The sequence below is a fragment of the Elephas maximus genome, chromosome 2 (assembly GCF_024166365.1).
Source record: "Elephas maximus indicus isolate mEleMax1 chromosome 2, mEleMax1 primary haplotype, whole genome shotgun sequence".
NCBI lineage: Eukaryota > Metazoa > Chordata > Mammalia > Proboscidea > Elephantidae > Elephas > Elephas maximus.
In genome coordinates this window covers 5378243-5403004 of record NC_064820.1, presented here as the reverse complement: position 1 = coordinate 5403004, position 24762 = coordinate 5378243, and the positions used below count along the sequence as shown (strand labels likewise).

The 24762-nt window shown below is 55.5% G+C and overlaps 1 protein-coding gene across 1 annotated transcript in view; it reads left to right on the top strand.

The window, feature by feature from the left end:
• The first annotated feature begins 412 nt into the window (after positions 1-412).
• TENT4A (terminal nucleotidyltransferase 4A) overlaps positions 413-24762 on the top strand; it is a 47920-nt gene continuing 23570 nt past the window's right edge. Inside the window, exons 1-5 of the mRNA XM_049858664.1 lie at positions 413-766; positions 820-1457; positions 21821-21944; positions 23799-23845; positions 24434-24554. Of these exons, the coding sequence (XP_049714621.1) occupies positions 413-766; positions 820-1457; positions 21821-21944; positions 23799-23845; positions 24434-24554 (1284 nt within the window). The remainder of the gene's footprint in view (positions 767-819; positions 1458-21820; positions 21945-23798; positions 23846-24433; positions 24555-24762) is intronic.

Below are 24762 nucleotides of genomic sequence, written 5' to 3'. Positions count from 1 at the left end.
CTGTGGAGCACAGCTCTAGTCTGACATACATGGGGTCGCTGGGAGTCCGTTCTCACCGCGCCAAACCGCGTGGAAAGAGCGGTGGCTGGGAGGGGGGTCGGGGCGGCGCAGCCGGGGCTGGGAGGCTCGGGGAGCAGCGGCTGGCGTTGGACGTTTCCTGCAGGTCAAGTGCGGGACGTGTTGGCTACGGAGGAAGGCGCGACACAGAGAGGAGAGGCAGGGATCACTTTAAGGGTTTTGGCCTGAGTCATTGGAAACACAGAATTCCAGAAAAAACGATCGCTTGATTTATTTGTGTGTGGTTTTCTGAAGTTTTATATATATATATATGTATAAATAACCCTTGGTCAAAATTTCCACAATACACAGGCGCATGAAGACGTCTGGACCTAAACACCCGTTTTGTTATTAGATGGCACCACTCGTCCAAAGCCTTCCGGGCAACCAGCAGCGCAGGCAGCACCAGAGACACCGCACCGACGGCCCTTCCCCGCGACTGAGGCGGGAGACCCCGGCGCCCACGCGCGGCCCCACGGCGGACACGCCCACCAGCGGGCCGGGGCTGTGCGCACGCGCGGCGGGGGGCGGCGCGCCAGCCCTCAGCGCGCATGTCCGCCCGGCCGGGTGGGGCGGCCGGGCCGTGGACGGCGCAGGCCTCAGCTCGCGCTTTCCCCCGCTAGGTGTCGTCTGGAGGAGCCCCGCTGTCCCCGCCCCTCATGTGAGCGCCGCGCTTCCCCCGGCGCCGGCCCGGCAGTGCGCAGGCGCGGTAACCACGGAGGCGGTGCCTAGTGAGGTTTGAAATGGGCGGCGCGTGCGCAGTGGGCGGCCGGGCCGCGCTTCCCCCGCCCCGCCCCGCCCCCTCCGAGGCCGCCGCCGGAGCCCGAGCCACCGCCCCCATGGCCGCCGCGCCCGCCCGCCGCGCGCCGCCTGAGGCCGCCTGAGGCCGCGGAGCGCAGCGGCGCCGTCCGCCGTCCGTCCGTCCGTCCGCGGGCGCGGCGGGCGGGCGCGCGGATGGACCCGCGCGTGGCCTGGATCCAGCCCGAGCAGAAGGGCCCGGCCAACGCGCTGTGGATGCAGATCTGGGAGACCGCGCAGGGCGGCGGCCGCGGCGGCTGCGCGCCGCTCCTCTGCCTCGACTCGCCGGCGCGGGCCGCGGGGGCCGGCCGGGGGGCGCCGGGGGCACCGAGGGGGCCGGCCGCGCCGCGCCGCGCGCACCAGGCGCCGCCCGCGCCCCCCGCCGACGGCCCCGCGCCCGCCGGCCCCGCGCCGCCCGGCTCGCCGCCGCACCACTTCCACCCGGGCCGCCGGAAACGCGACAACAAGGCCAGCACCTACGGCCTCAACTACCTGCTGTCCGGCAGCCGCGCCGCAGCGCCCGGAGAAGCGGGCCCCGGGACCCCGGCGCCGCGGCCCGGCACGCCCTGGAAGAGCCGCGCGTACGGCCCGGGCATCCAGGGGTGAGCGCGGCCCGGGGGGCGTCATCCTGGGGGAGGGGGCGGGGGTCCCTCGGAGGGTGGTCACCGGGGGGAGGGGGCGAAGGAGGGGTCAACCTGGGGGGGCGTCATCCCAGCGGAGAAGGCAGGGGGTGCTGCCACCCCGGTGAGTGCTGCCCTGGGGGGGCCGTCATCCTGGGGGAGGAGGCGGCGGGGTCCCTCGGAGGGTGGTCATCTGAGGAGGGGGCGAAGGAGGCGCCATACCTGGGGGGCGTCATCCCAGCGGAGAAGGCAGGGGGTGCTGTCACCCCGGGTGGGTGCTGCCCTGGGGGGGCCGTCATCCTGGGGGAGGAGGCGGCGGGGTCCCTCGGAGGGTGGTCATCACGGGGGAGGGGGCGAAGGAGGCGTCATGGCTGGGGGGCATCATCCCAGTGGAGAAGGCAGGGGGTGCTGTCACCCCGGTGAGTGATGCCCTGGGGGGGCTGTCATCCTGGGGGAGGAGGCGGGGGTCCCTCGGAGGGTGGTCACCGGGGGGAGGGGGCGAAGGAGGTGTCATGCCTGGGGGCGTCATACCTGGGGGGCGTCATCCCGGGGGGCGTCAACCTAGGGGGGCGTCATCCCAGCGGAGAAGGCAGGGGGTGCTGTCACCCAGGGTGAGTGGTGCCCTGGGGGGGGTCGTCATCCTGGGGGAGGAGGCGATGGGGTCCCTCGGAGGGTGGTCACCGGGGGGAGGGGGCGAAGGAGGGGTCAACCTGGGGGGGGCGTCATCCCAGTGGAGAAGGCAGGGGGTGCTGTCACCCAGGGTGAGTGCTGCCCTGGGGGGGCCGTCATCCTGGGGGAGGAGGCGGGGGTCCCTCGGAGGGTGGTCATCACGGGGGAGGGGGCAAAGGAGGTGTCATGCCTGGGGGCGTCATACCTGGGGGGCGTCATCCCGGGGGGCGTCAACCTAGGGGGGCGTCATCCCAGCGGAGAAGGCAGGGGGTGCTGTCACCCAGGGTGAGTGCTGCCTTGGGGGGGGCCGTCATCCTGGGGGAGGAGGCGGCGGGGTCCCTCGGAGGGTGGTCATCACGGGGGAGGGGGCGAAGGAGGCGTCATGCCTGGGGGCGTCATACTTGGGGGGTGTCATCCTGGGGGGCGTCAACCTAGGGGGGCGTCATCCCAGCGGAGAAGGCAGGGGGTGCTGTCATCCCGGGTGAGTGCTGCCCTGGGGGGGGCGTCATCCCGGGAGGCGCCTTCCAGGGGTGAGTGCAGCCCAGGGGGCGGACCCGGGGGGCGGGCCTGGGGGACGAACGGGAGAGGGTATGCCATTCCGGGGAGCGTGCCATTCGGGGAGGGTGTCATCTCAAGAGAGGAGGTGGGGGAGGCATCATTCTGGGGGGGGCGTCATCATTGGAGCGGGGAGGGGGCGTCACCTGGTAGGGGTGCCGCGGGGGGCGGCAGGTGACGGGGGAGGCGGGAGGCAGAGAGGGGGCGTTATCCCAGGTGAGAGCAGCGGGGTTTGTGTCATCCGGTAGAGCAGGCTCCGGGACTCTGGGGGCGGGGGCTGAGAGGGTGTTATCCGGGGGAATGCGGGCTGGGGGTGTCATTTAGCGGGGTGACTGGGGGGCGGGCAGGGGGCGTCAACCAGAGGGGTGGAGGGTGGAAGGCGGTGTCCCCAGGGGAAGGGCGGGGCGTCGTAGCCGGGTAGCGTGGGACAGAGGAGGGGCGCCATCCTGGGTGAGCGGGGCCCAGGGAAAAGGGCGACATCCCACCGGCTCCCCACCCCGCCCCCACCTCCGGCTGCGCTGTCGCCGCCGCTGCTGCCGCTGCAGGCGGGGTCCTGCTTCATTTCTAGCAAGGATGATGAATTTAAGGCCGAGGCCACATCTTCTAAGTTTTTTTTTTTTTTTTTATCTTAAACTCTGTATAAATGAGTGATGGCCCAGATCGTGGAACTAACAGTGCTCAAAGGGGGCTGTTGAGGTCCCAATTGTGTAGAGATTTCGTTTCCTGCCTCTTGACACAGAGAAGGGAAATGGAGGTTTTCGTTTTCTCTTGTCGGCCACCCAAGACAAGTTAAGGGCCCTTTGTCAAAGTGGGGTGCAGATAGGAATGGACTCTTATGTAAGTTAAACCAAAGGATGTTTTAGTGTTGCCCGAAACCTGAATCAAGTGGAGAGTAAACAGAGTTAACTTTTTTTTAAAGCCCATTAAAAGATGACTGATTGTTTTTGTAGTGATACAGTGTAACCAAAATGAATTTTGAAGTGTGGAATGAGTCAGAATCCACTCCAAGGCTATGAGTTTGGCTTTTGGGTTTTGTATGTTAAAATTTAATTTTGTTCTGGAATTAATTTTTAAAAGTGTCTTCTGCAGTACTTTGAAACTGGTCAATAGCACTCAAAGGAAATAAAAACACTTAGTGTACTTGTGTATTCTTTTGAAGAATAGTATGCCATTGGAAGATACTGTCTTTTAAAAAACATCTGCACCTCAGCCTCAAGAGGAGTAGAAGTTTACTTAGTGCAGTGGCAGACTGCAGGTGAGGTGAGGCGCTCAGGCGGGCACTGGTTACCTGGCTTCTTGGCCTTCCTGCACTGTGCCTGGGTCTAGAAACAAAGTATTTTACCTACATTTCCCGTCAGTATTGCAAGAGTTTACTTACAAACCTTCCTCATACTTTCATGCTGACTTAAAAGGCATCTTGGTTATTTTTCAGCACGTGGGGTGTTAAGAGACCCTACAGATACCCACAGTTGCTGGTTATTGGGACTCCTTAAACTTTTTTTGTCCTAATCGGGCTTCTTATTTCTCCTTTGAAGTATGGTGGAAAGGTTTAAATTGTCACTACTTTGACAGGCCTGTGATACCTGTAGGAGCTGTGTTCTGTAAATTGTTTCACCTGGTTTGGGTTAGAAGCATTAATTTCTTAACTTCCCTGACTCTTGGGCTTGAATTTAGAGTAAGAGCCCAGGCTCTGCCCTTCTGCCTCTCCCCTCTCTGCCTCCGTTCTCACTCCGAGAACTCTTTGAGAAGGGGCCGTGGGAAGCAGGTTCTCCCTGGAGTGTGACCACATACATAAGGGCTCTTTTGGGAGCGCCAGCGGGTTTCCAGTCACTTGACTGGAAAAGATTCCCGTGTCCTGCCATCAGAAAAGGGAGACCTGGGGTCCTTCGTGTAGCTCCTCCTTTCAGGAGCTTGCAGTGCTGCGGCGTTGTGCCCTGTGCAAGCCACTCTTGAAGGTGCGTGAAGCCTGTGTAACCTGTCGGTTTCTAGAAAATGATGTTTTTGTTAATAAATGAGCCCACTGTGGGCCAGGTCTGTGCTGGGATCTGGGGTGGTTTGTGAGGGGACACACTCATGATCCTGACCCCCAAACCCAGCCCTCCTCTGTCGAGTGCCCCCTGCCTGGTGTACTGCACATCTGAAGGCCACACCCCCACGCCCAGCCATCCACCAGGTCTTTCCCTTCAGCTTCCATCCCTCCTCCAGCTCTCAAGGCCTCTCCAGGAAGCTCCTCAGGTGGCCTCACAGCGGCATCTGGTGCTCTTTTGCCTTCCCTGCTCCTTTCCCAGCGCTGCCCAGACAGGCTGCTTTCGCTGTCCAAGTTTGAACAGGTGTGTCCCCCGCACCCCCCACTGCCTGTTCCCCAAGAGCGAAGAGGAAAGGCTGAAGCTCTCAGGGGAGCCCCTGGGGCTTGGCCTGCCTGCTCTCTGGAACTCAGAGACTGGCATGGAGATTCAGAGTGGGCTCTGTAAGACGCACCAGGTGGGAAAAGCTGCTGTGATGGCTCCTGTTGACCTTGCTGACCTTCTCCCTGCAGGGGTGCATGGAGCATGCCTCCAGTAGCTCTTGTATGCCTGTGTGGATTGCGGGACCTCCGACACGGCCTCGGGTGTCCTCTTCTGTTCCCTCCGCCTAGAGGGGCTGCTTCTGGGCTTGCCATCTGTGCCCGGAGGGTTCCCTCCCCATACCCTCCCAGCAGTGCTGTTCCAGCCTGCAGTGGGCAGGTGAGGGAGAGAGGGCTCTTGTGGTCCTTCCTGGAGGGTCCCACCCCATACTCCCCCATCAGTGCTGTTCCATTCTGCGGTGGGCCGGTCAGCATAGAAAGGGCACTTGTGGTCTATCCCGGAGGCTGGCTGCTCTTTGAAAATGAGCCCTGAGCGGACTCCCACAGCCCTGCGCCAACCCATCTGCGGTTCATCTTTGAGCTTTTGAACAGTGTCTTATCTCAGGCACTCCTGCACTGTTTGGCAGCGCTATTTTATTTCCTCCCTGAAGACCCCTTGACAGTACATAGTTTAGGCTTTTAAAGTCTTCTCTTTCCCAAAAGAAAATCCTGCTCTTTGTCTGAAGTTTGTGTTGGCACTCAGAAGACGTGGTCTGTGGCTTGCAGGACCACTGGGTGGCTTGTCCCCAATCCCAGCCTGCTCCCCTTGCTATGTCCTAGTGAGGATGGTCCCTGTCCTTCTGGCTCTCCAGTGGTACTGGCTATGCACCGTGACCTACCCCAGCACGTACTGCGAGGAGCCGAGGGTTGGGTGAAAGCCCATGTGGCTGCTGCGTAGCCAGGCAAGTCAGTTTAGGTACCTTCTCGTTCCACTGTTTCCTTGTAAGCATGGAGACCAGGGAGGGGTTTCCACGGTCTCTGCCTCCAGGGGGGATGGTGGCACCTATAGGCCTGTCTTCTGGTCCATCCTCTGATACCCTGCAGGTAGAGGTCACACAGGAAGCAGAAATTACCCTGCTGCAGGGATGGTGAATACCAACGTGACTGGCATGAACTTAGCTCCCACGGGGGCCTTTCTCCCCTCTGAATGATAATGATGTCTGCTCGCTCCTGCCCTGCGCCTGGCCAGTCCCTCTGCAGAGTGGCATTGAAAGTCTCGCAAGGGACACTGGCCATTAAGTGGAGGACAGTTAGGTGGGAAACTGCTGAGACCCTGCCCCGTCGCTGGGAGGGAACTGGCAGAGGTAGATGGTGATGCAAGGACGAGAAGGAGACTGGCCAGGAGGAGGGCGCGGACACTTGGGACAGTGAGATGAGACAGGCCTCTGGGAGGTGGAAGGTCCCATAAATGTTTATGTGCAGAGATGGCCCTTCTTCTTGGTCCTGATGGGAAGTCACCAGTGAGGGAGCAAGCCTGCCTCTGTTGGGGTGGGTTATGGAGTAATACAAAATTCCTCTCATTTTAAGGTTTGTACTTTAAGATAAAGCCTCAGACCTTTCTTGGTCACTGTTTAATATGAAATTTTGGCTCTCATTTTAAGTGGGTTTGTGAAAGTGGCTTCTGAGGGGTGGGAGGTAGCAGTTGTCCTTGGAAAATGAGGCCTTTTTATGCCTTGGTTAGGTGCTCACGCTTTAGGATCTGAATTTTAGGTTAAACGAGGAATGTCGTAGTAAAGAAACAGAGCTGTGACGTTGCACAAGTCCAGCTGCATCTTCCTGAGATTTCTGTGCTGTGTTCTTTTCTGTTGCTGTGGGACAGATCACCTCAGACTTATTAGTTTGAGTCAGCACCCTCTTACTGTCACAGTGTCGTGGGTGAGGGTCAGGGTGGCCAGCTGGGTTCCCTGCTCAGGCCTCCTGGGTCTGAAATCCAGGTGTCACAGCTGTGTTCTCAGTGGGAGCTTGGCTCCTCCTGCAAGCTCATCCCTGTTGCTGCAGAATCCAGTTCCTGGGGTAATAGGCGTGAGCGTCCAGTTTCCTTGTGGGCTGTTAGCTGGGGGCTGTCTCAGGCTCTGAGGCCACCCGTATTCCTGGCCTTGTGGTCCCTTCACCCGCAGATCAGCAGTGCACATCAAATTCTGATCCTGCTTGCGTCTGACTTCCTCTTCTGCCACCTCTGCTTCCAAGGGTTCGTGTGGTGGGGTTGGGTCAGGCCCACTGGATAACCTGCCTATTATGAGATCCCATACTAGAATGTTACCATAGGAGCGTCGGCGTTGTTGGCGTCACCAGCTGGGGGGCGTCAGGTGTGGGCTCCTGGGGCATGCCTGTGTGCCTCACTGCAGACCGCCTGTCCGTCTGCAGGTGGGCCCCTCTACCTGGGGCATGCTGCTGAGGGGGCATGGCTCTCCTTCTGGCACTCGCCCACCTGGCCTGCCCATCTCCAGGTCCTGGCAGATTGCCAGCCTTCCCTCGGCAGCCACCCCTCTGACCCCTCACTGTTGGGCGACCAGGGGAATGTGGCTGTGAGGGCCTTTTGTGCCTCTCATGTGGACTGTTGTTGAAGATTCATCATTTAAGGAAGCTACACGAAAGCCGTGAAAATGCAGTGATGGCAAGTCCCGTACAGCCTGAGGAGCCCTGTCCTAGCTACATAGGAAAGTGTCCCCTGTGCAGGTGGGGTGGGAACCCAGTTCTGAGTCCCTAGCTGCTGGCTTGTCTTTGCAGAGGTGGTCTGTCCTGGGCCTCCATGTCAGAGGGCTGTGTATGCCCTAGGGATTGCGCAGAAGGGCTCTGGACAGCTCCAGCCTCTCCCTGGATTTCCAGCTCTTGGGGAGTTATGCACCGTGCTTACAGAATTGACCCCTGCTCTCCTGAGTCCCCAGAGGAGGAGGGACAACGTCCTGGCATGTGTTTCAGTGCCAGGCCCATGCCAGGTGCCCAGTGACAGTGTGCTGAAGGGCTGGAAGGGGCCCCACAGCTCAGTGAGTGGGGGCTGTTGGGGGCAGACCAGAGAGTCATAAACCCCGTGCTAACGTCACTGTTTTTGCTTGTCCTAGATTGTCCTAGAATTGTTAAAGATTTGACTGTCAGCTTTGTGTAAATGTGGAATAGTTACAGTAAGTCTACTATGACTTACCTGTCTGCCTTCCTGAAGAGTGAAGTTAGACCAGCATTGTGCCTTGAAACTGAGACTGCAAAAGCAGAAAATATTTCTTTTAAATTCTGCATTGTGTTTGAGAGGCATTGCTGCTTAATTTAATTCTTCTTTTTTTGTTATTACAAATTTAATACCTGATCATCAAAGACTGAGAAAGCTCAGAAAAGTGTGACTGGTACTGCCATTGCCACCTGCTGTCACAGGGCCCAGGGTGGAGATGCCCCCTCTGTGTGCCCCCTGCTCCAGGGGTCTAGGGTAGCGGTGCCCTCTCTGTGTGTCCCCTGCTCCTTGGGGCCCGGGGTGGAGGTACCACCTGTGTGTGCCCACTGCTGTCACAGGGTCCAGGGTGGAGGTGCCCTGTCTGTGTGCTCCACGCTCCTTGGGGCCCGGGGTGGAGGTGTGACCCTCTGCTGGGGTAGACTCTCATCCTGGGCCAGGTTGGTCTCTGCCCTGGGGTCTGTCCATCTCTCAGCTGACAGGGTGGACTAGGTAAGAGCAGCTCTGAGGTCCCATGGGCCCTGACGTCTCTGATACCAGCTCACGCCTTCTCCTTGTGGCCTGCCCCTTTTCTTCCCGAGTCAGCTCCGTGTACAGCCCTGTAGGGCTCACCTGTGGGGTCGGGCGGAGTTACCATCCTAAGTGATAACCCCTGGGTGAAGGTAGTTTCTTTGTTTGAAAGAGACTTCAGACCATAGTAACAGTTCTGGAATCCTGTGGATATGAAGGAGTGGCTGTAAAAATAGTCTAAGGGGAATGAAAAATGAATTACTTCTATTTCTTGCCTAAAACCCTTTGGCTGACCACTTGGAGGTGTGGGCCAGCCCACGCAACTTGCTCTCACTCACTTGGCTTGTGTGTCTGGTTCTGGCTGGTTTCACTGTGGGCCCTAACTTCTGGGCGTAAGATGTCCCTAGGACAGACTTAGAAGGGCTTTGGGAGTTGTCACACGAGGGCTTAAACTGGCAAATGTGCGGTATGAAATGAGCGCCTTGTTTCCTTTTCTCCTTTCTTCTCGAAGGAAATTGAAACCAGAACTTAGTTTCTTGTTCCCTCTGCCTGGAGTTTGAAAAAGCAGACAGCTTTCCCTCTCAGGCCAAGACCCTCCTCTTGGAGAAACTGCTAAAGACCCTGCAGTTCCAAGCCTGCGGGGGTGGGGGTGGGGGGCTGTGCACAGTGGGAGGCTGGCACAGTGCTGGGCAAGGGAGTGTGTCCCCTTGTGTCAAGAGAAGTGTCCTCTTTTTTAATATTTAAGCAATGCCTTAGTAATATTTGGAGTTACTCAGAGGCTGAGTGGTTAAGGGCCATGGCTGCTAACCAAAGATTGGTGGTTCAAACCCACCAGCTAAAAAAAATGGGTTGGTTCAAACCCACCAGCTGCTCCCTGGAAATCCTATGGGATGGTTCTGTCCTATAGGGTCGCTATGAGTTGGAATCAACTTGACAGCAGTGGGTTGGTCGGGTTGGTTTAGTAGTCCTAGTCCTTCAATAGTTTTCTCTTCTCAGTTTTCAGGGTGCTGTGGCGTGTTTACCAGGTGGTGTGTTGCTGTGTGTGCTTGCTTTGAGTTATCTATGATTCCTTCCTTCTGTGCACGTGTGAAGTGCCGGGGGAAGAGTGGATAGTATGATCTCTGAGCTCTGTGCAGCATCTAACACCGTGTCCTGTGTGTAGAGGAGAGAACAGACTACGGGGCCTGGAATGTTCCACTTGGGCTCCCTGTGACGATGGCCGTGTTCTGGTTTTGTGATGTCCCATAGGGTAGGCCACACAGCGAGGATGTCTGCCTGCTTGCTGCTCCTAAAAGCTAAATGCAGACCTTTTGGCCCGTTCTTTTTGTATTTGGGAATTGTGTGGTACTGTTGGGTGTCCTTTTGCTTAACTTTGTCATCTTGATGGAGCCTGGGAGGTCGAGGTGCATCCTTCCTGCCCCCCCAACACCAGCCCCTCGAGAGACTTTGAGAGGCGGCATGTGGAGGTCATGGTCGAGACAACGCATTTCCCTCCTGTGAGGAAGATGGGGACACCCTCTGGCCGCAGGCAGAGCGAATTGCATGGTTTTCATGTCTCCCGATGACACCATCAGTCAGACCTGACTTGGGTGCGTGGCAGAGAGTGGTTCTGTGAATCCAGGTTTACTTGCCTGTGGTCCTCTCAGATCTCTGATGCCCTAGTGTGTGGGGATGGGCCTGCTCCGTGTGATGGTGGCGTCCCCTCATTCCTGCCCTGTCTGCCCAGCAGAGTCGAGGGCCTGCTGTGTGCAGGGCTGTGGAGAGCGGCCTGGACGTCTGTCCTGGACGTCTGTCGGTGCTCTGTGGGCTCTGGCACCAAGCAGCGGGGTGGTCTCACTGGGGATTGTTGATTGCATGTGGTGATGTGGAGTAGAGAGGAACAGCCTAGACGTCTGTCCTGGACGTCTGTCCTGGATGTCTGTCCTGAGCGTCTGTCCTGGACATCTGTCCTGGACGTCTGTCTTGGACATCTGTCCATGCGCTGTGGGCTCCTGCGCTGTCGGGGTGGTCACACCAGCAGCTGTTGAGCACACCTAGGGATGTTGGGGAGAACGGAGTGACCCAGAGGCTGAGGCAGCAGACTGAGGGTGGGTGCAGGTGCCTGGGCTGGGGGGTTCACAGCACTGTGCATGTGTGCCCGAGGGTAGACCCCAGGCTCTGCTCTGTGCTTTCCCAGGTGGGGCCGGTGCTGGGCACTGGGGTCATGTTCAAGTGAAGTATTTCTGCAGCCCCTGGGCATAGTGAGCCGTCAGTAAACGTGTGCTCATGACAAGAGTGGTGATGGGATATTCTCATGAATGAATCGTAGCAGTTTCTTCTGTGAAGACTGATGGAGCCTCAGACTCCTCCTCCTCCTCCAGCACCCCGCAGCAGTGCCTCTGAGCAGAGCTGGCTCCTGGAAAAGCCTGTTGGCGGTGCTGGGTGTGGATTTGTCAGCCAGGAGGGTGGGGGTTTGAGGGGAGCAGTGGCTTGTCTTATCCCTCTTCCCTCTGAGGGCCTCGGCCTGCCCCCAGCATGCTGTGGCCTCTAGGTAGCTCTGCGGCCCTCAGCACGCTGTGTCCATCAGGTAGCTCTGTGGCCCCCACCGTGCTGTGCCCCCCCGCAGCCAGCTCCGCGGCCCTCAGCACACTGTGCCCCACAGGTAGGTCTGTAGGCTCCAGCATGCTGCGGCCCCCAGGTAGCTCTGCAGCCCCCAGCCAGCTCTGTGGCCCCCAGCACACTGCCCCCCCCAGCACATCATGCCCCCCAGGTAGCTCTGCAACCCCCAGCACGCTGTGTCCCCAGCACACTCTTTCTCCCAGCATGCTGCCCCCAGCATGCTGCCCCCCAGCACACTGTGTCCCCCAGCACACTGCTCACTGCTCCCCTAGCACGCTGCCCCCCAGCACGCTGTGCCCCAGCACACCGCGTCCCCCAGCACGCCGTGCCACCAGCATGCTGCCCCCAGCACACTGTCCCCCAGCACCGTCCCCCAGCACTCTGCCCCCCAGCATGCTGCCCCACCAGCACATCATGTCCCCCAGCGTGCTGCTCCTCTAGCACGCTGCACCCCCAGCACACTGTGTGCCCCAGCACGCTGTGCCCCAAGCATGCTGCCCCCCAGCACACTGTCCCCCAGCATTCTACCTCCCAGCATGCTGCTCCCCCAGTACGCTGCACCCCTAGCACGCTACCCCCCCCAGCACACTGTGTCCCGAGCATGCTGCGCCCCCAGCATGCTGCACCCCCAGCACGCTGCCCCCCCGCCCAGCATGCTGCTCCTCAGCAGACAGCTTCCTCCCCGTTCCCCAGCCTTGCACAGGCTCCACCCGCTGCCATTCAAGTTTTAAAACCTGCTGCCTGCAGCCTTGTTCAGAGCCCTTCCGTGGGAAGGTCAGTGCCCACACAGGCCCCTGCCTGGGGATGGGGTGAAGTGGGGCTGGCTCTGACTGTGGAACCCTGCTTTAGCAGTTGATGCCTCAGCAACAGAAGGAACTCTCTGGAAGCACTGAGGTGTGCCAGCTTTGGGTTCCAGCTAGCTTCCTTCCGTCTCCTGTGAGCGTAGATTGAAAAGTTCACCATGGAAGGCCTGAGTCAAGGCTTTCTGCTGAATTTGTGCAGATCTGACTTGTGGAGCTGAGGAGAGGGGAAGGATACGTTAACAGGTCAACGTATGTTGGTGTTTTCTCTTGTGTGTACGTGTAATGGGAAGTCCGGGAACTGAAGTCCGCACAGCTCCTGAGGTCATCTCACCACGCGTTTGGAGTTGGGGCTCCTGTGGCATAGTGGACAGCCACACTGGGCAGTCGCTGAGCCGGGCGAGGCGCTGTGGCCTTCAGTTTGTGAGGATTCTGAGCCCAGTCATCTGTGGAAGTTGGGGCATCAGCACTGCAGAACACAGCTCTGATTTAGAGGGTCCAGGTGCAGAGGTTCCAAGTAACCAGCTCACGGGAGGGTTCGAGCGCTCATTCTGGTGTTTCTGTTGAGGAAAAAAACCCGCTGCCATCGAGTTGATTCCAACTCATAGTGACCCTGTAGGGCAGAGTAGAACTGCCCCATAGAGTTTCCAAGGAGTGCCTGGTGGATTCCAACTGCTGACCTTTTGGTTAGAAGCTGTAGTACCTGGTAAAGAAAGGTTGAATGAAATTGGAGCTTGGACCTTCGCTGTCCTTAGAAGCCAATAGATTTAAAGTGTCAGGAGCAAACAGACTCTCCTGTGTGTCCCCCCTCACAGGCTGGCGTTGCTAACTGCTGGGCACCTTTCCTCTGCCCTTGTCTCTCCACAGCTCTTGTACTTTAAATACCTTAAGTCTTCCTCGCGGTCGTTCTGGCTGCCCCCAAGACACCCAAGATTCTCATAATTGTTCAATTTGAGATGACCCGTTTAAAGTTGTCATTTTTGTGGGTCAGAACCAAAAGCTTCCTAGAGATCACCAACCTGGTAAGATGGGCTGTTGTCGACGGTACCATTTAGAGAGAAAACTTTCCACTTTAAACTGGTCCGTGGCTGAGCAGTTGCTGGTAGAATGCGTCACAGCTTCAGAGATGTTGGAGTGTTCAGGGGAGAAGTGCGACCTGGAGATGGTGGGGTGGCCTTGGCTGTGCTCAGCTCTGTGGTTAAGCCAGTTCCTTCATAAAATGTCCCGCTCAGGCCCCTGGACACTGGAAGAAATAAAAGGTGGTACTGTCACTAACGCGTAGTTTTAAACCACAGTTCTGTAAATGTTGCACAGTGAGTGTGCATCTGAAATTACCTCGAGAACTAGAATGCTTAGTTTTGTCAGAAACGACTCTTTCTCTCCAACTTCAGTTGTAAGATCTTAAAACCTTTACTTAAGAATAAGTTTATACAAAAGATTCCAAGACGTGGAGGAAAGTTTGTTTTGTTGTAAATCATCTGTCTTGACCTCCTGTTAGGAAGCACCTGGGCAGCAGCTTGGCGTCAGGGTGAGGGGACCGTGGCTCCTGCCTCCTGTCCGTGATGTCTCCAGGATGACGGGGCGAGGGCCGGGGCGAGGGCAGCTGCTCGCTCTTTAGCCCCCGAAGAGCTGAAGAAGTGTGCTCTGGAGGTACGCTGTCCCAGGCGTCAGGGTGAGGGGACCGTGGCTCCTGCCTCCTGTCCATGGTGTCTCCAGGAATACGGGGCGAGGGCCAGGGCGAGGGCAGCTGCTCGCTCTTTAGCTCCCGAAGAGCTGGAGAAGTGTGCTCTGGAGGTACGCTGTCCCAGGCGTCAGGGTGAGGGGACCGTGGCTCCTGCCTCCTGTCCGTGGTGTCTCCAGGACGACGGAGCGAGGGCCAGGGCGAGGGCAGCTGCTCGCTCTTTAGCCCCTGAAGAGCTGGAGAAGTGTGCTCTGGAGGTGCAGCCACATCAGCCCCTGTTCGAGGTGGCTCAGCCTCTTCCCTTATTCCAGGAGGGGTGCTGAGGAAGACGCAGCCAGTCTGCCCAAGGTGGTAGCAAGAGCCGCTTAGGCCTGTAAGTCATGTGATTGAAAGCCCAGTTCCTCAGCTGCACTCACCGCATTTTAAGCACTCAGTAGCCACACGCGGCTGAGGGCTGCTGGACTGGGCAGTGCGGGCTTATAGGACATTTCCATCCTCCAGAAAGTTCTACCGGACAGAGCTATGCGGGAGAAATGTAGACCTCTCTCCTCTTTACCCGCTTTCACCAGCATTGCTGGCCTGGGAGTCTCTGTTCACATTTGGCTTTTAAGACCTGACATGGTTGTTTTGTGCTGTGAGACCAGTTCCAGCTTGTAATGACCCTGTGTACAACAGAACGAGACACTGCTTGGTCCTGCCCCATCCTCGCAATCGTCGTTATGCTTGAGGCCATTGTTGCAGCCACTGTGTCAATCCATCTTGTTGAGGGTTGTCTTCTTTTTTGCTGACCCTCTACTTTAACAAGTATGATGCCCTTCTCCAGGGACTGGTCCCTCTTGGTAATACGTTCAAAGTATGTGAGACCAAATCTCGCCATCTTGGCTGCTCGGGAGCACTCTGGCTGTACTTCTTCCAGGACAGACTTGTTCATTCCTCTGGCAGTCCAAGGATATAGTCAATTTTCTTTGCAGCACCATAATTTAGAGGCGTTGATTCTTTTTCGATCTTATTGTCCAGCTTCTGCATGCATATGAGGTGATTGAAAATACCATGGCTTGGGTCAGGCGTACCTTAGTCCCCAAAGTGACGTCTTTGCTTTTGAACACTTTAAAGAGGCCTTTTGCAGCAGATTTGCCCAATGCAATACATCATTTGATTTCTTGACTGCTGCTGACATAGTTATCCATATCCAGGTAAATTGACCTACTCTGGGCCGTAGTCTAGAACCTTGTTAATTGTTATGTGGTGGAATGGAAAGTGGCATCGGGGATGTAGAAGTCTGATGACTTGGTATTCTGCTTTTTTACATTAAGAAATCTGTATTGTTAAAATCAGAAAAGTCACGTAAGCAAAAATAGTATTAAAATCACAAGTAATTTTGTCATCAGAAACACAGTTGACTGTTTTGCATTGTATTTAATATTTTGTTGTTTTCAAATGTTCAGTATAAACAATGCTGGAATGAACGTTCTCAAGGGTAAACTTTTTCATACATCCTTAATTATTTTCCTTCTAAAATTACAAGTATCTTTTTTCCACTTTTAAATTGTATGTATGAGTACGTGCTTGTAAAATATTCATGCGCAGTGCAAAAGTGCCCCGAGTAAAAAGCCTGCTTTCTTTCCTTTGGCTCCCCTGAAGTCCTGTGTAGGAGGAGGCGGCTGTGAGAGCTCAGCAAGCGGCCCTTTAGAGCCCTTTCTGTGGCCTTGCATGCACATGTGGGCTAGCCATGCATAGGTAGATGGGCCCGTGGCTTTCATTTATTTGCCTTTTTACACCGTCAGTCAGCCTTGAAGGCTTTCACTTACCACTGCGTAAGACCTCCCTCCTTTGTTCCTTTTAACTGTCAGACGTGGTTCAGTGGTGAAATTCTCGTCCTCTGTGTGGGAGACCTGGGTTTGATTTCCGGCCAGAGCATCTCACGCACAGGCTCTGCTCGTCTGTCAGCGGAGGCTTGTGTGTCGTTATGATGCTGGGTAGGCTTCAGCAGAACTTCCAGTCTAAGATGGGCTAGGGAGAAAGACTTGGGGATCTACTTCCAAAAATCAGCCAGTGAAAACCCCCTGGATCACAAAGGTCCAGTCTGCAACTGATCATGGGGATGGTGCGGGACTGGGCAGCGTTTTGTTCTGTTATGCATGGTGTCGCCCTGAGTCGGGCTGATTCCACACGGCGCACAAGAAAACCACCCCCCACCACGTGCTGGTCCGTGCACCTGCCCATGTCCTCGTTCCCCACAGCCCTGCGGCAAACATGCCTCGCAGACTGTGCCTCCAGCGTTTCTGGGGTGCAGACTTCAGCAGTGCGGTGTCTGGGGCCCACGTGCTGGTCCGTGCACCTGCCCGTGTCCTCGTTACCCACAGCCCTGCGGCAAACATGCCTCGCAGACTGCGTGTCTCCAGCGTTTTTGGGGTGCAGACTTCAGCAGTGCGGTGTCGGGTCCACGTGCTGGTCCGTGCAGCTGCCCGTGTCCTCATTACCCACAGCCCTGCGGCAAACATGCCTCGCAGACTGTGCCTCCAGCGTTTTTGGGGTGCAGACTTCAGCAGTGTGGTGTCTGGGGCCCACGTGCTGGTCCGTGCAGCTGCCCGTGTCCTCGTTACCCACAGCCCTGCGGCAAACATGCCTCGCAGACTGTGTGCCTCCAGCGTTTTTGGGGTGCAGACTTCAGCAGTGTGGTGTCTGGGGCCCACGTGCTGGTCCGTGCAGCTGCCCGTGTCCTCATTACCCACAGCCCTGCGGCAAACATGCCTCGCAGACTGTGTGCCTCCAGCGTTTTTGGGGTGCAGACTTCAGCAGTGTGGTGTCTGGGGCCCGCGTGCTGGTCCGTGCAGCTGCCCATGTCCTCGTTACCCACAGCCCTGCGGCAAACATGCCTCGCAGACTGTGTGCCTCCAGCGTTTTGGGGTGCAGACTTCAGCAGTGCGATATCTGGGGCCCACGTGCTGGTCCGTGCAGCTGCCCGTGTCCTCGTTACCCACAGCCCTGCGGCAAACATGCCTCGCAGACTGTGTGCCTCCAGCGTTTTGGGGTGCAGACTTCAGCAGTGTGGTTTCTGGGGCCCGCGTGCTGGTCCGTGCAGCTGCCCATGTCCTCGTTACCCACAGCCCTGCGGCAAACATGCCTCGCAGACTGTGTGCCTCCAGCGTTTTGGGGTGCAGACTTCAGCAGTGTGGTGTCTGGGGCCCGCGTGCTGTTCTGTCCGCTTTTCAGAGCATTCGCCAATTCATACTCCCCCGCCGTTCACGAGAGGCCTGCTCTTTCAGCATTTTCATGTTCTTCATATTCCCTCCATGTGAAGTTGTTGATCACTTTTTAATTTGTTTACACTCAGCATGTTTTTGATAGAATTTCTTCCCAATTAGCTGAACCTCCTGCTAGTCTTTACTTTGTGAGTTTTTTGTTTGGGAGCTTAAGAAGGCCTTCTGGAAGCCTGAGATAGTCAAAGGTTCCCTGTGTTGTTTTATCAGTTTTTATTTAAGTTTTTCCACTTAAAAATTTAATTCTGATGCATCTGTATTTTAGAATATAGCATGAGGTAGGACTCTAGCTTCGTTTTGGTTTTAAGCTAACGTGTCATAGGGTTGGCTACAAGGAGGAGAAGACAAACAGTAACAGCAGTCGGCACACGCTGGGGATCATTTTTGAGTATAAATGAGCACACTTCCTTCGTTGCTGTGGCTGTGTGGACCGGTGGGTAGATTCCGCCCTTAAATCAACGGGGAAATGAAGGCTGTGTGCTGTACCTGGTCCAGGGGGAGCACATGGCTGGAGGCACTCCCTGGCTCTGTGGTGGTCACCTCAGTATGCAGCTTCCTAAGGCGCTGAAAGCCACTTGAGTGTTAGTGTTGACGGCAACAATGCAGAGTATTTTATTGTCTCACACTGGTTACTTGTTCAGAGGATAGCTGGCCGTCCCAGAGGTTTCTGCTAGTGTCAGATCACAAGGGTGAAACACTGTTTATAGAATGTTAACTTGTGGTGTTATTTTATGGGGGATGCAGCTCAGAAATGATAGCAGGGTCACAGCAGATGACTTACCAAAACTGGATTTGACCCTTTGCACACATTTATTGGGCGCTCCCTGTGAGCCCCTCTTCTGTGCTGCCCTCTCGTGGGTGGGTGCAGGGTGAGCCAGGGCCTGGGCTGTGTTGAATGGCTGTCCCCTAGCTCCAAGTGCTCTCTTGGCTTCTGGGCTGGCCGGCGGCCCCTTGCTCACTGCTGGTCCCCACTGTCCCTCAGCTTTCAGCCCTCCCCACCTCTGCAAGGGCTCCCCGATAATCTTCCCAGAGCTGGGGATGGCTGTGAGCAGGGCTGGATTAGCTAATAAATAGGCAGGTAAGCATGGTGCCTACCTTGCTTACCAGATCATTGTAGTGAAAAACTTCACATTTTTTCACATCAGAGATTCTGCTGCTCAGTGTGGCTGGCATCTGTCTCGCTCCCAACTCCACAGCACCTTTTTATAGAACCAAAGCCTCTTCTCAAATTTACAGTCTCTGACAGGGGCAGATGACCCAGTAGGCAAGATAAACACAGGCTTACTTGTGCTTACTTACTAATCTGTAGTGAGCAGTTTCACATGGGTTTCACTACATCTCTGATGAAAATATGGTGGAAACCACTGTGAAATTGTTCACTATAGGTTAGTAAGTAAGCACAAGTAAGCCCGTGCTTACCTTGCTTGTTGTATAATCTGCCCCTGGCTGTGGGGACTCTCCTGGTCTTCCGGCTCCAATGGTGTCTCATTCTGGTGCGACGGGCGGCCTTTGGTGGCTTTGTGCCTGGCTTGACTTCAGGATAGGCCGGAGGGCTTGCCCGGAGCCAGCTTGCCCTGCTCCATCGCAGAACTGCGCTGGTCCAGGTGGTCAGAGCGCCCTCCAAGTTCCAGGAAGGCAGAACAAAAATATCATCGATTCATGTTCTCTAACATTCACTATAAACCCGTTACCAAACCTGTTGCCGTCGAGTCGATTCTGTCTCATGACGACCCTATAGGACAGAGTAGAACTGCCCCGTAGAGGTTCCAAGGAGAGCCTGGTGGATTTGAACTGCCGACCCTTTGATTAGCAGCTGTAGCACTTAACCGCTATGCCACCACATTTCCACATTTATTGTATCAGGTGTGAATTTTCTGTTCCCTTTCATTACATATTTCAGGTAGGTACAGTGACCGGGGTGTTGTACTGATGGGACACAGCCTGAACCAGGCCTCTGTGTGGGCTTGGCATCACTCCTCACCCTGGGAACGTGGGCGCCTTCAGCCCCGTTACTAATCTCTGTGGAGTACGGAGTGCTGGTGGACGGCCCACCTTCCCTCAAGTAGGTAAATGCACGTGGGAGGAGCGGGCAGACGCTGTGCTGCGCTATGGAGCATTACACTGTGGAGTGTCTCCTGCATGCAGGACAAGTTTTCCTCCTGCTGCCCCTTTCCTGGTGTGTGTTTCACACATGCAGGACTAAAATGAAGGTGATATTACTGTCTACTCTGCAGGTGGAACCTTGTAGTGACATATTTTGTTGGTCAGTGGGAATGCCCTGCACAGCGTGTCCATTTGTGGGCAGAATCTAACACACTGGCTCCCGGTGTTCTTCTTCCACAGCTATGGGCCGTCACTTCATTATTCTGGGCCTGTACCTTTATTGGAGCCCTGGTGGCACAGTAGTTAAGAACTCGGCTGCTGACCAAAAGGTTGGCAGTTCGAATCCACCAGCAGCTCCTTGGAAACCTTGTGGGGCAGTTCTACTCTGTCCTGTAGGGTCGCTATGAGTCAGAATCGACTCGACAGCAGTGGACTTGGTTCCTTTATTATGACTTTAAACTTCTGTGCTTTCGTTGCTCTCTTTGGAACAGTCCTGGGAGGCACAGCAGAGTGTGTGTGTTAACATTTTCTGTGGGCTGGCTTTCCACGGAAGGTGAGGGACGGCACAAGCCATGTGGTGGTTCTTGGGGCGAGCCTGGGGCTGCGTCCCTGATCCACGCTCCACAGGGACAGTGCCCAAAGAAGGGGCCCAACCTGATGTCCTTGCTAGCAGGGAAGGGATGCTGCTTGGGCTCTTTATCGGGGTGGACACTGACTTGCTAACCTGACTTGTCTATTTCTGTTGAAAGCATTGTTGTTGTTAGGTGCTCTCAAGTCAGTTCTGACTCACAGTGATCCTATGTACAACAGAACGAAACACTGCCCGGTCCTGTGCCATTCTCACAATCGTTGATAAGAGTGAGCCTGTTGTTGTAGCCGCTATTAGTCCACCTCATTGAGGGTCCTCCTCCTTTCCCTGACCCAGTGCTTTACCAGGCATGATGTCCTTCTCCAGAAAACGGCCCTCCTGAAGACATGTCCAAAGTACGTGGGTAGGAAATTATAGGTGATGCCTCGTACTTTAAAGAGGCCTGTTTAGCTGATAGAAAAGATGTAGTTCAACGCCTAGTATGTGGTTGGTGCTCATAACTGTTGAAAAGATAGAAGCTCTGAAAATCTTGGCATTTAGTAGATATTTTGGAAAAATTTATTGTGTTTCAGCATTGCATTACTTGTTACATTTTTGGATCTATTAAATATGGGCCTATGGTTGTGTAAATTGGAAACCATACTTGGAGGGAGATGTATTTGATTTTTTTTTTTTAACACAATAAAATTAGAGCCCAGTGGTGGGCCCGCTGACTTTGCGGGTGTACCACGAGCAGGGTGCTTAGTGTTCACTTCCTTCCACGAGAGTCTGTGGTGCTCCTGGTGGCCTCGACTGGCCTTCACACCTACTGCAGGGTGTTTGGAATGGCTCTTCCAAAAGGGGGTGGTTTTGGGAGGGGCAGGGAGGCACTACTTTGTGTGAGAGAGAATTACGGCCTGCTATTCTGTGACTGGTTGCTGCTACTGCACTAACCACTTCTTAGTTTGTCTTTATTACTCAGACGTAGAATGGAAGCAGGTGAGTTTGAGTAGTTCTAATTCTCTGGGATTAGGTAGTTGGGCTGACCCCACATCTTTGATTAAACCTTTAAACTAAAACAGGTTGACCCATCGTTCCTACGGGCTGCGGTGCTGGTCCTTGGCCCTGAACCTCAGCTTCCTGAGTGGTGGTGGCAGGGCTGGCCTCCAGCCCTTGTGGGTGGCAGCACCAGGCGGCTCCTGAGGGTGAGTGTGGCCTCAGCTTTGAGCCACTCTCCTGGAAACGCCAAGCTAGATCTGGACCCGCTCTCGCCCTCCTTATGGGGTCCTCCACAGAACAGCCCGATGTCCAGTAAGCCAGCTCTCCTCGCTCTGGGCCATTCTCTGTAGCATGGTGTGACTGTGGATACTGGATGTAGGGAGTCCTTGAGCAAGCCTTTTTGGGCCGACCTGAATGTTGAGGCCAGGGTCTCCTATATTCCCCGAGGACTTGAAAGTAGTCTTGCCTCGGGGTCCCCTCCCTGCCTCGGCCTATTGCCCAGACCTCGAGTGAGGAGCGGTGGCCCTGGTGGGTCAGGGGTCAAGGCTACAGCTGTGGTCTGTACTGGGGCTCAGGAATTGGAAATCATCATTCAGCTTTCATGGATAGGACTTTTTTTTTGAAAATTGTTTAACCATATTTTTACGTAAATAACGTGCGCATTATACATTTTTTGCTGGTCGCACAACCCTGTCAGGCTTTAATTTCCTGGGTGTGCTTTGCGCATTGTATGTGTGGGTGTATCATTTACGTGGGTGTGTCATTTGTGAAAAAATACAGTATTTGATTTTTTTTTCCCCTTAATGTGAAGTCACCAAAATGACTCTTTTTGGATAAGTTTAAGTAAATACCCATTCTCAGCTTGTCGGTATTTGTATTGACAACATTCACTGATGCTTGTCATTGGTACGAAACCACACGGGTGACCTCATTCACCACGAAGCTTCAATCCTGACGTACTTTATGAGAGAAGAAACAGGGTTCTTAACTGATGTAATGACAGAATGAAAGGTCTGGTTAAGTGTGATTAGAACTCTGCTGTGTTTTTTCTCTGTTCGTTAGACTTCATGAGGAAATAATCGACTTCTATAACTTCATGTCCCCCTGTCCTGAGGAAGCAGCTATGCGGACGGAGGTGGTGAAACGCATCGAAACCGTCATCAAGGACCTTTGGCCGACAGCCGATGTGGGTATCTCCTTCTGTGTTTTTGTCACTCATGCACCCGTCCTGGTCATCCATGAGAGACTGTGTGGCTCTCAGGGTGTGTCCAGGCCAGCAGCGTCAGCCTCACTGGGATGTGCTAGAAGTGCATCTTCCAGGCCCACCTGGACCTGCTGCGGTAGGAGCCCTGGGGGCCTCCAGGTGATTCTGATACTACGCGTGAACACGCTGCCCGAGGGAGGGCTGCCTGAGGGAGGGCTTTCCAAATCGTGTGTGTAAAAACTGTGTGGGGGACGGTGTCTGACCACCTCTAAGCCCACGAGGGGGAAGGAGAATCAAGGTCACCAGCCCAAGGCTGATTCCTGTGAGGCGGAGGTTAGACGTGTCTCCTCTCTCCACTGTCTTTACCAATTCTGACAACAACCGTTCCTCCCACGGCACTCTCTGCTTCTCTGCTGGGTTCCATAAGTCATTGCAGTGGCTACAGAGACCTCACCATACTCACTATGACGGGGTTTATTAGGGAAGGAGCAGTTACAGTTCAGGCTCAGGAACACTCAGGATGCAGCTCTTCCATCAGGACAGCCTCTCCCCAGCTGTGCTCGTGGGCACGCCTCTTGTGGCCCTCGGCCTCTGCCCAAAGGCACCCAGCTTTCTCTCTCCATGGGCCGGGAAGCCCACTGCATCATCTCCTGCTGCTGGGTCTCTGCCACTGCTTCTTACTGCCTTCAGTGTTACAGCTTCCTGTCTGTCTCCTGGTTCCAGGAGCTTCTCAGTGCAGGGATCCTGGGTCCAAAAGGCATACTTGCTCTCAGTCCTTGGTGGTGGTGGGATCCTTTCTTTCCCTCCTCTGGGGTGCCTCATCCCAAACCCAACAGGATGGCAAAATTGGCCAATCCTTTCGGTGGGCCGCAATCACTGTATCATATTATCCTGCCCAGTCACTTGGGTGGGAGTAACAAGACCATGGCTAGACACACAAAAGTGATCATTCTGGGGCGCTGTGGCACTGGGTTTTGGGTGGTTGTTTTCTTGCCTTTAGTCAACCTCAGGGCTGGAAACTTTATCCTACTCCCTACAGTGGTGTAGTGATGTGTGACACCCGGTACAGAAGCCTAGTGACGTGTGACCCCCCCACAGTAGTCTAGTGATGTGTGACCCCCCCTACAGTGGTGTAGTGATGTGTGACACCCGTTACAGGAGCCTAGTGACGTGTGACCCCCCCCACAGTAGTCTAGTGACGTGTGACATCCCCTACAGTAGTCTAGTGACACGTGATCTCCCCCGTACAGTAGTCTAGTGACATGTGAGCAGTCATGTGGATGATACTGGTTCTTTCATCACTCACCAGTCTCACACAAGTGAGCCAGTAAGTGCTGGAGCTGAGGTACATGGTGCTGGAGCACAGAGCTTGCCCTCGACTATGTTGGTCCTGGCCACACCAGTCAACATGGGCTCCGTGTTCTGATGGCTCATCTTCCTGTCTGAGAGCCTGGTGGAACCTTGCTCTTGGTGCCCTCTTTGAGAGGCTATGTGACATTCTTGGCTCCGAACTTGCATGAACCAAACGATGCCCTGGTGCTTTATTAGGACTGGAGAAACTGGGGGTTTGCAGCTGGCTCTGGAAAGCTCTCTGTTCTGAGCAGGGTTGGGGCAAGGCCAATAATTGGTTCATGTCTTTGAGTTTGTAAAAATTTTTTTCTGGGGCAGATCTTAAAGGAATCAGAGGATTTTTTAGTTGGTTGTTGGGTTGTTTTCTTCCAGCCTGCGAGATAGCTTTAATTTTCACACGTGTACCAGCAGGGCCTTTGAGCTCAGGCAATGCAATTTGACCACTTGGACTGTTGGTGTGTTTATGCCCGGCACTCTTTCTTGCAGGTGCAGATATTTGGCAGCTTTAGTACAGGTCTCTATCTCCCAACCAGGTGAGTACTGACCCTTCTGTGGGATTCACCTCAGGTTTACCTGGTGGGGGCTGGGGGGTTGTGCGCGTGAGCATACTGAGGGCTGAGCATAGGTGCCTTGTTCAGAACAAGGCTAGAAATGCCAGCTAACACAAGACACTGAGGGGCACAGGTGGCCTGGCATCCCTGGGTCAGTGGAGGGTGGTCTGGGATAGTTGGGTCAACAAAGGGCAGTCTGGGATTGCTGGGTCAGTGGCAGGTAGTCTGGGATCACCAGGTCAGCGGAGGGTGGTCTGGGATCACCAGGTCAGTGGAGGGCAGCCCAGTGCAGATACGGCACGAGCGAGCATCAGGAAATGGGACCCTCCTTGTGGTTTCATGGGGTGGCATTTTCAATATATTCTCATTTACTTACGAATGTTGGGACAGTCTTGGAACCTTTTTGCTGTTTATCTTGTCTCAAGCAGCTTGTAAGGTGCCTTCTTTCCCTGAAATTGCTCCCTTGGTGGAATTTTGTTTGGGCCTCTGAAGAGGCTGCTTACCCCAGGGGAGGGTGTTAACTACTTGGGGAGGGGAGCAGGACTTAGAGGAACTTCTGCTTCTGTCCAGTGACATCGACCTGGTGGTCTTTGGAAAGTGGGAGCGGCCGCCTCTGCAGCTGTTGGAGCAGGCACTGCGGAAGCACAGCGTGGCCGAGCCGTGCTCCATCAAAGTGCTGGACAAGGCAACGGTGAGTGCGGCCTCGCCCTGGCCCCGTGCCCTGGCGCACCACAGCCTAGGCCACCACAGCCCTGGCCCACCATGGCCCCGGTCCTACGCCCCATCCCACCACAGCCCTGGCCCACCATAGCCCTGGCCCACCACAGCCCAGGCCTCATACCCCATCTCACCACGGCCCTGGCCCACCACAGCCCCGGCCCACCATGGCCCCAGTCCTA